The sequence below is a fragment of the Emydura macquarii genome, unplaced genomic scaffold, assembly GCF_026122565.2.
Source record: "Emydura macquarii macquarii isolate MOO-44397 ecotype Brisbane River unplaced genomic scaffold, CSIRO-AGI_Emac_v2 contig_295, whole genome shotgun sequence".
Taxonomy (NCBI): domain Eukaryota; kingdom Metazoa; phylum Chordata; order Testudines; family Chelidae; genus Emydura; species Emydura macquarii.
The window spans coordinates 1,503,518-1,520,539 of NW_027130432.1; the positions used below are offsets into that span (position 1 = coordinate 1,503,518).

Genomic DNA, 17,022 nt, shown 5'->3' on the forward strand with positions numbered 1-17,022 from the left:
AGCCAACTCCCTCAGCATCCTCGGGTGCATTGCATCCGGCCCCATGGACTTGTGTATGTCCAATCTTTCTAAATAGTCTTGGACCTGTTCCTTAAGCACTGCGGGATGTTCACCCCCTTCCCATTCTGTGCCGCCCAGTGCAGCAGTCTGGGAGCTGACCTTGTCTGTGAAGACAGAGGCAAAAAAGGCATTGAGTACCTCAGTTTTCTCCACATCCTCTGTCCAGATGATCCATCGCTTCCAAATAGTCAGGTGAGTCCAGACAGAGCATCACAAAGATCCGGGGTGTGTCCTCCACTCAGAAATTACTACTTAGGGGAATGCAGTGGTGTTCCTCTCAGCTGGTTGACCTTTCCTCCTGGGCCTTATTAGGGTCCATGGGATCTCTATGGTAGACGTCCCAGATCTGTCCACTATACCCCTTCTGTGCGACACCTGCCAGCTCTGTTGGAGCATGAGGAAAAGGGGAAAGAGCTGGATCCACACATATTGATGTGTGTTTTGTCGTCTTCACAAGAGTAGGCAGGTGCTCTGTCTCCATCATCCCCACCTGAGAACCACAGGCAATATAAGGAGTTTCTGCAGAGAATGGTGAATTACCTCTAGATTCCCCTAGAAGTGTTGCAGAGTACCCAGCATCAGCTCCTTGACATTTACAATCTATTGGTCCCAGTAGAGTGGTCATGGTAAACGATGCCATCATGGAACTAGCGTGGGTGGTCTGTCACACAACAGCCTCCTGCACCCTGATCCCAAAAGACCTGAGACACACTTTTGTACCAGCCAAAGGAGCTGACTTCCTCTTTACACACACACAGGACCCAACTTCCTGGTGATGCAAGCAGCCATTGCAAGTTCTAGATTACAACATCCCAAGGCTACACTGACAGATAAGGACTCAAAACAACTTGATCCTCAGGAAACTGTCTGTAGTCCACAACCTGTCTTCCTTCTCCTCTGCTTCAAATCTGATCTGCTTCATGTTAAGAAGAGGAGCTGGAGAGGAGTCGGTCCACACTGCCCCTTAGACTTTGATTCAGAGCATGTGTAGAACAACTGCACGTGTGTGGACTAATGTACACTACTTTCTAAAAATCTCCAAACTCAGGTGCATGGTGAGCATGCATGCTTACATGTGAAATACAGAAAAGGGCCACACATGTAAAAGAACCTCCAGTTTCAATTAAGGAACCTCCATTTTCTGATTTGCATAGGGAATTACTCTGAAAATAGGAGCAAAGTTCAGGTAGTTTAAGTATCACAACTAAATGTTTGTCCTTTCAAATATTTGGGTTTTTTGTAAGTTTAACTCTGAATTTCCTGGGCTTTTAAGAGTTGTATTTTTCCCAACTACAACATTCCTGTGAGGCTATTTACCCATAGGCTGTTGGTATTTACTGTCAACCTTAACTTTGCTCCAAAGAAGTTTTTGTCTGGAATTTCCTTAGTTTCTTTAATAGCCTTGACATGGGATTGAGGTTTGCAGGAGGGAAACAGTATGCCTATGTTACCCCTAAGTTCTACAGGAAGGGAACTCCTGTCCTGTAGAATTTTGGAAGTACTGTATACAAGAGTGTGGCTTTGTCTGTGTAAGTTCATTAACACCCAGCAACTGTTATAATGAACTGTCTACACTCATTCTCTGCAAGGTTTTGAAGGCTTATTGATGCCCACAAACCTTCTGTACAATGTGTCTTATGGGATTTATGCCCATCACCCATAGACAAGCTTAAGTCTCTTAGCACATTCATTGGAGGCCTGCACACACACGATGCAAGTCATAGAAGGCTTGTCAGGGATGCCCACTCATCCCCTGGAGGCCTTAGGCTCATGCAGAACGAGCTTAATGTCTGCATGGAGAAGATAGGTTGGAAGTCCAAGTAGTTTCCTAAGATTGTGGGGTTTGAGAGGAGGCTGATAGGCCCTCACCAAGACCCCACAAGAGGAGGCAGATGGGGTCCCCTTAAACTGTGGCTTCATAAGTGGGTTGTTTGAGGCACACCCACAAGCCTCTGTTCATCCCCCAAAGGCCATAATAGAATCAGTAGTCGCGTGACAAATGTAAATAGCTAAAATCAGTTATAGATTGTCACCTTGAAAAACAGGACTGGGTATTTGTCCCTTGTAAAACATTGTAGAGCTTGAATGGACTAATAGCTTCTAAGAGGAGAAGAAATCAAATGAGTTTTTTTCCTTTGCTAAAAGCAAATGTTTTTTCCGGTGCTAGTTTTGAATGAGTTTTTGTGTTTACAAAGTTGAATTTAATCTCCTAGCATAAAGTTTCCTATAATAATTAAGGCCAAATAATGAATGTTTAAACAAAAACCTTTCAAATAAAAAAGCTAAATCTAGAAGTAGCGAAGGGCAAGAAATTTATCCTCAAACTTACAATCATTTCTTAATTGTTGTGGTTAGGCCCTAGATACCATGGTGATGGATGTATTAGAAGTAATGGAAGATAAAGCAAAAAAAAAAATTTACCAAATAGATAAACACATCTTTCTGTTTCAGCAACTTTTCATATTTTCACAATTTGTTTTTGTTTTAATCTTTAAATTTCATGTAATGTCATACCCAGCAACAGATAACTAAACCTCTTTTTATATAAATCTCATATCCATACATGTGTGCATGTATATGCAAATTTATCCATACACTGATTTTTTTAAATTATGATACTTATATTTATTCCCTGAAGGCTTTCATACCATCCACAGCTTAAGTTCAGAATCTTTCTGGAATGGCTGGATGTCTTTGTTTCCAGCCATCCTTCAGTCTGTTGGTGTTAGTACAGTTGCAAGTGCAGGCATATTCCTCTCAAGATGCTCAGAAGGACTTCTCAAAGCAACTGGAACACAGTTGGAAATGAAGCTGTCTCTTCTCCTGATTCGCTTGATTTAAGGAATATCTGCAAAGATGTGTTGGTTATTTCCCAGATGAAAAAAGTAATATATAAAACTAAGACACTGGTGTTCTAAAGACATTATCCTGTCTATTATCCAAGTATATGAAGGATTCAATTTTAAATAATTAGTCCATCATAGGTTTTAGTTTCTAAAAACAAAATGGATGCTTGAAACTGATTTCTCTAGCTAAATCACTAGCTTTGCCAGTGCAGCTCTTTATTCAATTCTGTTCAACTTGCTCTGCATGTAGTTATTAAAGGGACCATTATGTTAAAAAAAATTAGTTGTATTTTCAGATTCTTTTTTGATCTATTTATCAATACATTTATTTTTTTATTTTATTTTATTTTGTAGTTTACGCTCTATTTCCTGCTAACAAAGCACTTTGGGTACGTAGCAAAGTTGGTCCCATCATGCTGCTATCATGCTCGTGTGCTGCAATCTAAAATGCTATTTTATAGACAGGAACAGCTACTACAATGTGTATTCTGAGCTCATGGGCCAGAGCTTCAGCAGTCTATACACATGGATATAAATTAATGTGTATCCATTGAAGTCTATAGAGCTACACTGATTTATACCAGCTGAGGATCTGGACCATGAGGCAAATGTGTTTTGTATTTTTTTACTTAGTGGATTACACCAATGTTTTTTAAGGTTTCACCTCTCTGACCCTTGCTCACCAAAAAGTAGCAGGCCTGTTTCTACCAAAAGAGAAGTGTGGCAGGATCCTTTTCCTTCTCCCCAATAGGACCCAACAGCATTGTCAAGAAGAGTTTGACCTTAACAGGCCATCCTTTTCTCTTGCATGGGGAGAGGATCAACAGTAGTGCTTCCTTGCATCATTCATCATTTGTCATTGATCATATTAGATGGTGTTATGGAGCAGGGTCACATTTACAAGTTTGTATTCCAGTGGTATTTATGATGCAAACGCTGGTAGGAATGTTTCTAGAACTGATTATCTACATTGATGTGAGTTTGGGAAGGTTTTGGTTTTTGGGGAAGGGCAGGGGAGACAAGGAGACAAACATTTTGAATTTTTTTTTTTTAAACTAAATGTGGGGACTAAAATACTGGATATTTTCTATTTTATGTTCTCAAAATCTTTGTATCGGGAAGCTTTTTTTAATCTTCCTTATGGAAATTATCCTAGCCATCATATGTCTGGTATTCATGTAAAGCATATTATGGCTTTTACTCCCTTTGTCCAAGATAGAGAACAGCAATGTTTCACTGAGATTATACTTTATGTAGCAAACCATGTGAAAAAGTTATTTACAAGGCTAAACTGTCAGTTTCTATCACAATACTACGCTAATACAGTGATAACTGGTGTAGTATTACTACAGCTAATCATTTACAGCAAACGCCTTTCCATCTCCTTATCAAAGGTAAAAGATGCTGAAACATGGTTTGAAAGCAATGTAGAGGAAGAGGACGCTGCATATTTTAAACCACTTTTGCAGAGAACTGCAGTATATTTTAACATGGTTTTTGCAGCCCTCTGAAGAAGGACCATGAAATGGCTAAAAGTGCTGGAACCCAAAAATATTTTTAAAATTCATAATGTGAAATTTATAAGAAGCTTCTAAAAATCTCTCCTTAGAATGTTGGTAATATCTATTGAAATATTTTGTTTGTGCAATACACATTTGTAATTAACAGTTGCAGTCTGTTCTAATATGAGAGTCTTGAGCATTGACTGCATGTGTTCTAAGAGAGGTAATCATGTAGCCCTTCATTTATTGAAAATAGCAAAAAAAAAAAAAGTCTTCCAACACCTAAATCAGCTGCGAATCCAAGGAATAAATAAACTTATTTATAATTCTTTTTTTTATTATCTTTGAAAAATTCTTTCAGCTCAGGTCCTTTTAGCACCTTAGTAAGTATTTGTTGAAATGAAGATTCTTGTGTTTTAATTCCAGTATCTCAGATAATGACATCTGACAATATAAGCACTAAAAATGAATCCTGATCACACTAAAATCAAGGAAGTTCTTCTATTGATTTCACCGGGGTCAGATTTTTACCTTAATGCCTCAGACCTACGGTCACATCCATGCTGTGGATTTTTGTACTCAAGCGCAGTCCTAAATGGCCCATGTCTTTGGCAATAAACTCCATTTCTTAAATTTGTTTGTCAAAAGTTAAGTTAGTAAAATTATTTTCCTAAAGTAAGTATTGTATTTTATAACTTAAAGATCAAAATGTGACCATTAATTTAATGTTTTGGAATACTTGAGACTAGTGTAAAGAATGTTTTGCTTTTAGAGCTTTGTTTCAAGTGGAAGAGATTGTTCTGTTAAAGTAGGTTATTCTCCCCAATTTTTGCTGAGTGGTCTGGTTTTTTTTGAGATGCCACTGTCTTAGTAATTTGAAGTGCAGTTCAATAATTGAAAGACAAGAATATTTGTTTTGTTTTAGAACTCTTATTCAGAGGTAATGCATTGGAAAGATAGTCTCTTTTTGCTTGTATTGTAAGGGAACTGTATGGTCTGTTTAACTTAACCATTAAAACTACTGCTTTCACCAGTCTTATTTATCAAATTGATTTTGTTTAAGAAGTTATGGAAAATGTAATTAATGTTAAATCTATGCTGTCTTAATTTAATAGTCCAAACACTAGTCATTAGGAATGAAGAGTTAAGGTTTTTGTTATCTCAGATTCTGTTCTCGCAGTTTTATTTCTGCCAGTTGCATTTAATTCCTTTATTAATAATATTATATTCCTTACATTTGTTTAAAAATTTACATTTAATTCCTCATTTAATAAAAGTTACTGGCTTTGGATTCCTAGTTACTTTAAATTGCCTAAGTAAAACAAGAGACCTGATAGCTTTACTAGTAATTGTTGCTCCAGAAATTTGTGTACATTACCTTTCCCTCCCCCTTCAACTTAATTCTCATATTCTATTTACAGGGTTGCTCTTGGTCTGTCATATTCGTGGATCTTGATGCCCATAATCGAAACAGACAAACTCTCTGCTCATTGCTACCCCGAGAATCGAGATCTCATGTAAGTAGTTTGATGGAATTCAGTTTAACACAATATAGAGAAAATAAATTCGTAGTGCATAGTTCTTAGCTTTATTACCATTTTAATATCCTATTTAATAAAAGATATGAATTTGTTGGGAGTGAGAAGAAATTAGATTCTTCTGTTTAAATATTACTGCAGAATAGGAGCCATCTGTGCAACAGAATTACCATGGCTGACCTTTCTTTAATTTAAGAATAATTAGGGCAAGGTGAAAACAGTGGCCTAAATAATTTAAAACAGAAAGACCTATTGATCTATGAACAAACTAGGTCAAGAGATGTGTTGAAAGGACTTTGAGGTCTCATGGACAGTGTGCTTGTTTTCATCTACCTTGCCCACTATATAGTGGCAGAAATATCTGCAGTTTTATGAATTATTTTGTTTCATAGTAAATCCAACACCTGAGGTATTAGGCTTCTAACAATTTTAATTTGGAATTTCATCTGTAACAGAAGGAAAAGAGGTTTGACTTGGCTTTGACAGCTTGCATAAGGGATACCTTGCTATCTGATACTTTGTGTAATGGTGTTCACTACTCATTGCTGGTGCACTGCCTTGTGGTTCATTTGGGGATTAGCTCACCACTAGTTGGACACCCCCTTCTGTAGTTGCTCAGCCTGTTCTCTCAATCTCAACCTCCAGGACTCTGGATAGTCTTTTTCTTTAAGACTCAGCTGCTCCCTCTCTGTGACTCGGCCCTCTATGACTGGCCAGGTCACTATATTCTTCCTCTTCCCAGGGTCTGTCAAAGTCTCTCTGGACTAATCATCTTGCTATTGTTCCGGATAGTGCTCTGTTTTACATCCAAGGCTGTGTCCATTGGCTGGTAGGGGAACCTGGGCCCCCCCTCTACTTCAGGTCCCAGCCCAGGGATCCTGTGCTCCACAACTATGGTCTACTCACTCCTAGACTTGTTTGCTCCTTCCCTGGGCTCTCTCCTATCTCTCCTACTATCCTCTGGCACCTCTTGTCCAAGCTTCTTCTGCTCCCCGTGGCTTCTTCCCCTTTTGCTTCTTCCCAGACCTTGTTATCTCCAACACACCTCCCTCATGTAAGGGAATGACTGCAGACTACTTCCCCCTTCTGTGCTCAACTTCTTAGCTTTATAGAAGCCGTCTGTTCCTGCTCAGGTGAGCTTCATCCCTAATAAAGTCTTATTGATCCCTGGTTCCCCTCCAGGTACAACGAATGTAGTTAATTGATCCAACTAGCCTACCTTTACCCCTTCAGAACTGGTGTGGAGTGAACAGCCTATCACACTCTGTCAGAGGAAAAGGTTTTATCAATGGCCAAATGTAAGTGACATTAGTACCTAGTAATCAAAAAGAGTTCCCATTTTAGTGTTGGTGAATTTTAGTTAGTATCAGAAATTAGATTTATCTGTTTCAAGGCAATAACTTTAGGATTGACAGTCACAGGATGCTATCTCCCTTTTTTACTCTGGGATCTAATACTATTTCTGTATATTAAGAATATCATTAATCTTCAATGTTAATACTGTATTTATCTTCTGGAATTATAACTGAGTTATCTTAGACAACTAAAATAAAATCTCCATTAGCTGCTTTTTTACATTCCAACAGTTTTTCTGTATACTCTCCTCTACATTATTTGTTAGACATAAAAGTTCAGATGTAACATGTCTTTGCCTGCTGAACTTGGCTTTCTACATTATTTTATTTTACTCTGTTTCTGATACAGTAGATGCCAGCTTCTGTGTTTCTATTTTTATGAATTGACATCATTGTTAGTAAGGATGGGAATTGGAGTAGCTTTGTTACTTAACTGCAGCAGCAGAACAAGTGGGGGAAAGATGGTAGATGGTACACTGCGTAGAAGCCAATGCCAAATTTGTGATTTTTGTTTAAACAACTTACATGTATTGGTGAAGTGATTAGTGGAGTTTTTTGTTTGTTTTTAATTTGTGATGATGGTGGGGAGGTTTCTCCATAAACACTACCCATTTTTTCCCCCAAGTATTTCCTCCTCTCCTCCCACCTTAAGGGAAACTCATCGTTATTCTAGCTGAAGAGGAAGGATTCCATACAAAGCTTTTAAGAAATTTTGGTTAACTCTAGTAGTTGCTCCTTAATTTTGCCGGGCCAAGTAATAAAGGTTCAAGGTTGGTCTTGAACTTGGATCCCCAAATACCATTATGTTTACTGGGCTAGCTTGAAAGGTGTTGTTTCCTATAAAAATAAAGATCTAGAAAATCTTCAGTATGCACCTGCACATCATCAGCGTAAAAGTAGGTCAAATTTTGGGCCAAAGTTACCTGGGTATCCTAATTTTAACACCTATTTTTCAACAAATTTTTAGCTAGTTGACTAAATACACAATTTCTCCCCTAATCTTGTGCCTTTTTATTGTTGGGATTTTTAAATCTTGTATTATTTTCCATGCTAGTTAAGTAAGTACATTAATACTATAATCTAAGTAAGTAGTCTTTTTGCTTATATTCTGATTACATATTTCATTGAATGGGTTAAGCTCTCTTTGATTATCCATAAAATGATTTATCAGAGATTAAAATAAATAAATAAATTTTTTTATCTAGAACACTGATGCAGCACTTCTGCCCTGCATTAGTTATCCTGCGTTTGCTGTGGATGATGATGCTTTGTACAGTCAAACACTTGATAAGGTTGTTAGAAAACTAAAAGGAAAATATGGGTTCAAACGATTTTTGAGAGATGGTTACAGAACATCACTGGAGGACAAAAATCGGCGTTATTATAAACCAGCAGAAATTAAGGTAATGGAATATATTAATGGAACACACAACGTGCTTAGGGACAAATTCTGCTCATTGACATGGATGGAGATCTTAAGTTTGAAGTATTTATACCAAGAACAGAATTTGACATGTTTTTGCTGAAGTTTGCTGTTGCTTGTTACAGTTTTCAGTTAATACGGAGGTCTTCTGCTCTCTGCTGGCTCCTCCAGGTATCCTGTGAGTTTTGTCATCAACAGAATTCTTTTATTGAAAAATAACTGTGTCCATTATATTATTCTGTATTAAAATAGTGCGTTCACTCCACTATAATTGTATGTATGTCAGCTCTTTCTATGTATTTTTCTCTTTTCAAGGATTTTAACTTACTTTTTAAGACTGTCTTTCAGGTTGACGCTGATCATACATAATCTTATTTTAGTGTATGTTTTTTAATTCAAGTCTTGAATGTTAGTTTGGTGATTATTTTTGGATCGTACAAGTTTTCCAATAATAGACCTAATCTTATTGACACAGCTACATTTGGCCTGCTTGTTGCTTTCCCTCTATGATGGATTCTTCTAGGCAGCTACTATCTGTCAGTGAGTTAATAGCTTTATCATATGTATTTATTTTTTTCAGTCATGTCCCTATGTACAGGAATATCAGGCCTATCTGATAGGCGTACACATATTATGCACACTAAAGGGTAGGGGTATTCTCTCATTTTATATAATATGGAAGCAACCTAGTTGCACTATAGTTAAGGCTGTTAAGGTTTATATCATATGAAAGTCAAAATGCTTAAATATTTTTATAAGAAGTTGAAAAAGACAGTTTTAAACTAGATATGTCATTCTGTCTTTACTTCAAGATGTCTTCAAAAAAAGAAGAAAAACAAGATGTGGAGATGTTTGTACTGACATTGAGGGCCTTAGCTTTGAATTACTCCTGTCCTTTGTGGTCTAATGCTGGTTTTACTTACTTTTACATTTAGGATTTATTTAATAGAGTCAGAACATTATATTAGTTGTTCTAGAACCTGTTCTTCCCAAATGATTGCATGTGAATTTCCAAAATTGAGAATGTTTGAGTACTTTTCTTTAGGAAGAAAGGAAAACTGGAAAAACTTCCGAGTTATTAGATCAGGCAGTATTGTGCAGTCCGTTTAAATGAAGGAGATATATCTTTGCTTGTGCTGTTTTGAGAGAATGCTAAGTCAGCAGTTTAATCATTGATTTGTTTGGTGATAAATGTGCTTACATTTAAATTCAATGAACAGCTGGTTTCACATAACAAATAGGCAAGTTATTTATCGCTTAATTTAATTTCACAGTTGACTACAGTCTGAGTGTATTAAAAACAATTTCACTATGTACTTTTGAGTATTAATGTCTAACAGTAAAGGTTGTCTGAATAAAGTTTCCATTTTTCCTTCAAATACTTTCAGATGTGTCTTAATTAAATAAAAAAAGTTCTGCTGAGAATATATCTTAGAAGATATAAGCTTATTACTTGAAAATATGCTATCACATGTTAAAAGCACAATAAATCTCCATGAAACAAGAAACGTGATCTGTATTTTAAAATGAAGAGCTAATGTATTAATAAAACAATTTAGTATTTATTTTTGTGCTCTGGTTTAAAAGAATATTTGAATACATTTCTTTTTAACCAATGTCTTTTTTTTTCTTTTTCTTTTTAGCTATTTGATGGGATTGAGTGTGAATTTCCTCTCTTTTTTATTTGCATGATGATTGATGGTAAGTATGGCTTTACACTAGTGTTTGGTAAAGATGTTACAGAGACTGATTCTTAGAGTTCAGAAATGAAATTATCTTCCTTCCCTACAAAACTAGACTGTAATTCAGTGATACAGAATGTCTCATTAATAGGTCTGCCTCATGAGTCAAATACAGTGAATTATTTCAGATATTTAGGGTGAACTATTTCTTTGAATAAAATCAAAGATATAAATAGTGATCACTTAACTTATTCTCTACTCTGAAGCAGTATGAGTGGCCACATTAATAATAATAATTCATGGTTCAGAGATACAGTACGCAATTCTAAAAGTTCAGCTCCTACTTCAGTCTTTAATTAAACCTGAGGGACCTGCTTAGCCCTTCCCTCCCCAACAGTCACCTCCCTTGATCCATGGGCCCTAAAATGCCTCCCATTAATCTTCTTCCATACTCCTGTCATCCATTATTTTTGCTCTCCTTAGGCTACCAGGGACTCCACCCTCCCTTTCGATTCACTATAGGGTCTGGCTGAGTGTTTACAACAATCACAGAATATTAGAATTGGAAGGGATCTCAGGAGGTTATCTAATCCAACCCCCTGCTCAAAACAGGACTAATCTCAGCTAAATCATCCTAGCCATGGCTTTGTCAAGCCACAGTTTAAAAACCTCTAAAGATGGGGATTCCGCCACCTTCCTAGGTAGCCCATTCCAGTGCTTCACCACCCTCATAGTGAAAAGCTTTTTCCTAATATCCAAGCTGGACCTCCCCCACTGCAACTTGAGACCATTGCTCCTTGTTCTGTCATCTACTACCATTGGGAACAGCCTAGCTCCATCCTCCCTGAAACCCCCTTTCAGTTAATTAAAGGCTGCTATCAAATCCTCCCTCATTCTTTTCTTCTGCAGACTAAACAAGCCCAGTTCCCTCAGCCTCTCCTCATAAGCCTTGTGCTCCAGCCCCCTAATCATTCCTGTTGCCCTCCACCCTTTTTGTAGTGGGGGGCCCAAAACTGGACACAATACTCCAAATACAGCCTCACTAATGCAGAATAGAGGAAAATAATCACTTGCCTCAATCTGCTGGTAATGCTCCTACTAATGCAGTACTTAGTACTTCCCATTTTATCTCTCTCAATGCACCTGAGGTGTACCAAACCCCTGTGTGTGAAAGAGGTGAAAGTGGGACTACTGAAGAGCAGCATAAAGGCAAGCTGGATTTTGCAGCAAATCTTTAAAGGATAGATGTGCTCTGGTAAATGAAACAATGAAGGAGAGGAGAAACAAGCAACTCAGATCTTTTGGTGGCAGGAGAATGCTAAAGTTAAATTTCTTTATGAGATGCCTGTAGGTTTAGGAGGCATGTCAAAGAGGTTGTTGAAATTGTTGAAGGTGTGAAGGAGAAGAATGAAGGGAAGGAGTGAAGCTGAAGCATTCATGGAGGTAGCCAAGGAAGTATGAAAAAGCAGATAGAGTGCAGGGGATTTCAGCAGAGTAGATCAGAGCCTTCTAAAAGATTTGAGTTCAGGTTTGATGATAAAAGATGTAGTCGGGCAAGATTTTATAGCATCCACTTTTCCATCCTTAATCTATGGAATGTTTTAAAGTTTCTAATTGTGATGCTTGCAAAAGGAAGAGTGCAGTTCATACAAATCTCCTACCTTTGCTGTCCTTTCAGACTTTGAACTAAAATCATAGAATCATGGAACTGGAAGGGACCTTGAGAGAGCTTTTAGTTCAGTCCGCTGCACTCAAGGCCAAGCACTATCTAGGCCATCCCTGACAGGTGTCTGTCTAACCTGCTCTTAAAAATCTCCAATGACAAGAGATTCCACAACCACCCTAGGCAATTTATTCCAGTGCTTAATTACCCTGACATGAAGTTTTTCCTCATGTTCAGCCTAAACTGCCCTTACTGCAATTTAAGCCCATTGACTCTTGTCCTATCCTCAGAGGTTAAGGAGAACAATTTTTCTCCCTCCTCCTTGTAAAAACCTTTTATGTACTTGAAAACTGTAATCATGTCCCCCCTCAGTCTTCTCTTCTGCAGACTAAACAAACCCAGTTTTTTCAATCTTCCCTCGCAGGTCATGTTTTCTAGATCTTTAGTCATTTTTGTTGCTCTTCTCTGGACTTTCTCCAGTTTGTTCACATCTTTCCTGAAATGTGGTGCCCACAACTGGACACAGTACTCCAGTTGAGGCCTAATCAGCGTGAAGTAGAGCAATACTCCTGCTAATACATCCCAGAATGATGACTGCTTTTTTTTTTTTTTTGCCAACAGTGTTACACTACTGACTCACATTTAGCTTTTGATCCACTATGACCCCCAAATCCATTTCCGCAGTACTCTCTTCTCCCAAGTAGTCATTTCCCATATTGTATGTTTGCGACTGATTGTTCCTTCCTCAGTAGACTACTTTGCATTTATCCTTATTGAATTTCATCCTATTTACTTCTGGCCATTTCTCCAGTTTGTCCAGATCATTTTCAATTTTAATCTTATCCTCCAAAGCACTTGCAACCCTTCCCAACTTGGTATCATCCTCAAACTTTATAAGTGTACTCTCTGTGCCATTACCTAAATCATTGATGAAGACATTGAACAGAACCACACCCAGAACTGATTCCTGCAGGACGACCCCACTCAGTATGCCCTTCCAGCTTGCCTGTGAACCACTAATAATTACTCTCTAGAAATAGTTTCTAAGAAATGTCCTTGGAATGATCTGAGCAGTAAATAAGATTTTCTAGGTAGGCTACAGTGAGGAGTGGCAAGGATGCCAGTACAAATGAACATTTCCTTTATGAAGAGACATTTGCAGTTTTCACAAGGAAGCCTGACAGATATGCTGCAGAGAAGGCTCTGATGGGTTCCCCTCACATGCATTTTAGAAAAGCAGAAAATGTTTTCTATTCTGCTAACTGTGGATGGGAATGGTTAAGAGAATGTTGTCTCTATCACTTACGTAAGCTGAGGAGAAAACTACTAATTTCATAGCTTTAAAAAACTGTTATAGCCTTTCCCTTCTGATATCTTCATCTCATTGAATAACACAAATTTGAGTTCAGCTGCTTCTATGCCTGTGTGCATTCAGATTGGTAGTATCTGCTTCTTTCTTTTTGTGCAAGGAAAAAGGATATATTTAAAAAACACTTTGAGAGTATGTAACAGCGACATCTCATCAACACACTTCAGAATAGAATGTTGACATGACACAGAAATGGAGTATTTTTGATGGCATTTATTTACAAATTATTTCTATTGCCAGATCTTAGTTTAAAAAAAAAAACAAAAAAAAAACCCCAATAACAATCTCATGAACAGCATGTGAACATTCAGTTGCTGTTTGTACCAAACAGCATCTGGAAAAGGGTAAACAATGAGTGTGACACTTGGGAAATAAAACAGACAGCTCCTGTTAATGTTAAAAGAAAATGCAGAACTAATTCCAGAATATCTGATTTTCAGAATCTCACTTATTCCTCCCAATTTCAAACATTAGAAAGCCGGGACTTGACAGACAACAGAAAAGATGACAAGTAAAATATGGGAAAAACTGAGTTACCTCATGATATAAAAGAAGAAAATACTTAAACCAAAATTAATTATTGTAGATGTGTTTATTTGTTGGGAAATGTATCATTCTTATTTTTAGACTGGCACAGAGCAGTTTCATTGCAATGATAATGATTTATTTTTTTTAAGTGATGAGTGAGTGATCTCTGTTACCACTTACTATATTTCACTATTCCACTCAAGCCATGAAGTTTAGAGTATCTTTGCTGAAATCATTTCCCCTGTAGGTAAGGGGGGTTATGTGATGACAAAGAGCTTCCAGTGGAGTCAGTATTCATGATTGGTGTAATTCACTCTTTCTTCTGTAATTTCATTTTCCCTTTCCAGTTTTATTAGTTTCTCTGTACCTCTGTATATTTTTCAAATGTTGCAAATAAATGCTGTCAAAAATATTCCATTTCTTTGTCATGTTAACACTCTGCTCCAAAGTATGTTGATAAGACATTGCTATTACATAGTCTCAATGTGTTTTTTAATGTATACTTTTTTCTTGCAGAAACATCCACTTGCCAAGATTTGCAGTTTTATTTTCTATTGTGTTTATTTCTCCTTAGCCATTCTTAAATACTGTACATGTACGAATATTCTGAAATATATGGTAATAATATTTTCTAAGATATTTTCTTGCCCGTAATATTACAAAATTGGGGGCAGAGGAAAAAAGAAAAAATCCTCTAAATAGCATGATCAAAAAACCTCTCATGAGCATTCTGTTATGAAGGCACCACTCATAATAACTCTATTTAAGATTGAGTTTAGCCTTCTTTTCAAAGCCCTGTTTTCTACTCCCACCCCCAAATTTTAATTGGAATAGCCAGCTTATTGCACATTGGTGTGCCTAAAACACATTATGAGGAAAATGCTATATTAATAACTTTACATGTTTAATAAAATTTGTTTAATTTTTTTCGGAACATTTCATTTATTTATTTTTTTTAAATCCATGTGTTTTTGTGAACTACGGTTTTCAGGACTCCCAGTTCACACACACATGCAGTTCTTTCACACTCAGTACAGGATACTTTTCTTCTGGGGCCTTTCTCAGGAGAAAATTATATAACGATTTTAATCTTTTGTGGATGAATCGGAGTGTAGAAGTGGATTAGACTGGACAAGCCAGTTTCCTTATTGGGAACTGCTATGCCTGTTTTCTGCTATTCTGTGTGAATTTGGAAACTACAGAAATCCTCCACAATAAGGGTCTGATGGGAATTTGATGGCAGAACACAGGAGAATGTGGGAACTGGAAAGCAGAACCAGAGCAGATGAGGGGAGGTGGAGCAGTGAAGCGGGACTGCAGAGAAGTCAATGTTATTTCAGCCATTTATGTTGCTTCAGGCTTCCACCTTTTTCAAACTTTTTTTTATAGAAAAATGTCTTTGTAACTCTCAAACAATTTGACTTTAGTATATCAATCTTGCAACATACTTTGTCCTTGATGAGCATAAATGTTTTTGATGAGTTTGATGACGAGTTTTGATATAAAATGTTATGACAATTGGCAAATTGTCTGTAACTATTAGTCAAAAGATAATCTTCAGAATTCTAGAGTAGTGTTGGTGTATATTAAAGAAGATTAGCGGATCCAAATTTCCCTCTGCCTTTCCTATGTGGAAACCCCAAATCTGGAAATTCCCAAACCACTTCAAGACACAATTACCTCTTCCAGGTCAAGGTTAGTTGATTCCTCCCATCTTTGCTCTTGGTACTAAAAATACTATACTTTCATAAAATGTATTAATGGTTTTTGGATGGGATTTTCAAAGGGGTATTATAGGATTTAGGCATTTTAATTCTATTGAAATTCACTGAGAGTTGAGCATTTAATTTTCATGTCTCTGAAAAATCCATCCTAAAGACCCAGAATTTGCCCAGCAAAGATTGGATCGCTCAGAGCATCTGAAGTAGAATATAAAGTCTATTTTGAGAATACTAGCTCACTACTATTGGGTGGCTCTTTAGAAGTCTTTGTCAGATGAGTCTGGTTGCCTCATTCCACTTGTTAGTGGACAGGTATTGATCATCATTTAAAAAAAAATTGCAACTGGCACTTCCAGCCTCCTTCTTTATTGTTACATTGATATAAGCCTCCCCTCCCGTCCTTCCCTCTCTTCCCCTGAATATAGACATTCTTATTCTGGTATAAGAGTGGCTTTTTTCAGCTTAAATTTCTTCCTAAATGGTACAAGCTAAATTGAAGAAAGACACTCCTACTGGAATGGGGTCTGCACATGGGGATTATATTGATATAATTATATGGGTTTAAATTTACAACTTAGGTTATACCAAAAAAAACTTTCCTGCATAGACAAGAATGTACAGTGCTTCCTCCAGGTCAGATTGAGAAGTATTAACAGAGCAGTATGGGGACGCTTGCTTTGTCATTGCCTGTGCTGTATCCATTCTGTGAATAACTCATTAGGGTCCAATCATCAGGGGTATTAGTATGGTCCTTTTCGTGATTGCTAAATTCACATGTTAAAAAAAGCCCTTTATTAATTGAAATGCTACTTGGTTATTTTTAGGCGTTTTTAGAGGAAATCCTGAACAAGTAAAGGAATATCAGGAACTTCTGGATCCTTTGCTTCAACAGTCAGCTGAAGGTACTGTGCGATAGTAGTTTCAAGGCATTGTAGGTTCCTTTGAGTTATCTGAACTTTTTAAAAGTGTACTAAAGTTTTATGAATTTTATTGCAAATGCTGTAGCAACGAAGATCAAAGCTAAGTGGAGAGAATATATTGTTATGAAAATAGTGCTTCATGGGAAATACTAATATAAAACAAACTAATTTTGTCTATAAAAATACATCTCATCATAAAAGAAGTATCTGGGGAAAGAACTGATGATGGTTTAAATGTGAGGTTTTCCCAGAAACCAATTATCTTTTTTTTTTTTCTTTTTTTTTTTCCTCCTGCCTGTTTAATTATTTACAAAGATTATGATGACTAGTCTTGGAAAGTTTAATTACTAATATTCCCAATATCAGGCTATTCCTGATATTCATTTATGTTTATGCAAATAGTAATATGCAAGAA

General features: G+C 36.9%; 1 protein-coding gene across 6 annotated transcripts in view; it reads left to right on the plus strand.

The window, feature by feature from the left end:
- PHKB (phosphorylase kinase regulatory subunit beta) overlaps window positions 1-17,022 on the plus strand; it is a 173,798-nt gene that overhangs the window by 77,648 nt on the left and 79,128 nt on the right. For all 6 annotated transcript variants that reach the window (XM_067550516.1, XM_067550507.1, XM_067550525.1 and 3 more), the window contains 4 exons: window positions 5,830-5,925; window positions 8,507-8,704; window positions 10,368-10,425; window positions 16,512-16,589. In XM_067550516.1, coding sequence (XP_067406617.1) covers window positions 5,830-5,925; window positions 8,507-8,704; window positions 10,368-10,425; window positions 16,512-16,589 — 430 coding nt within the window. The remainder of the gene's footprint in view (window positions 1-5,829; window positions 5,926-8,506; window positions 8,705-10,367; window positions 10,426-16,511; window positions 16,590-17,022) is intronic.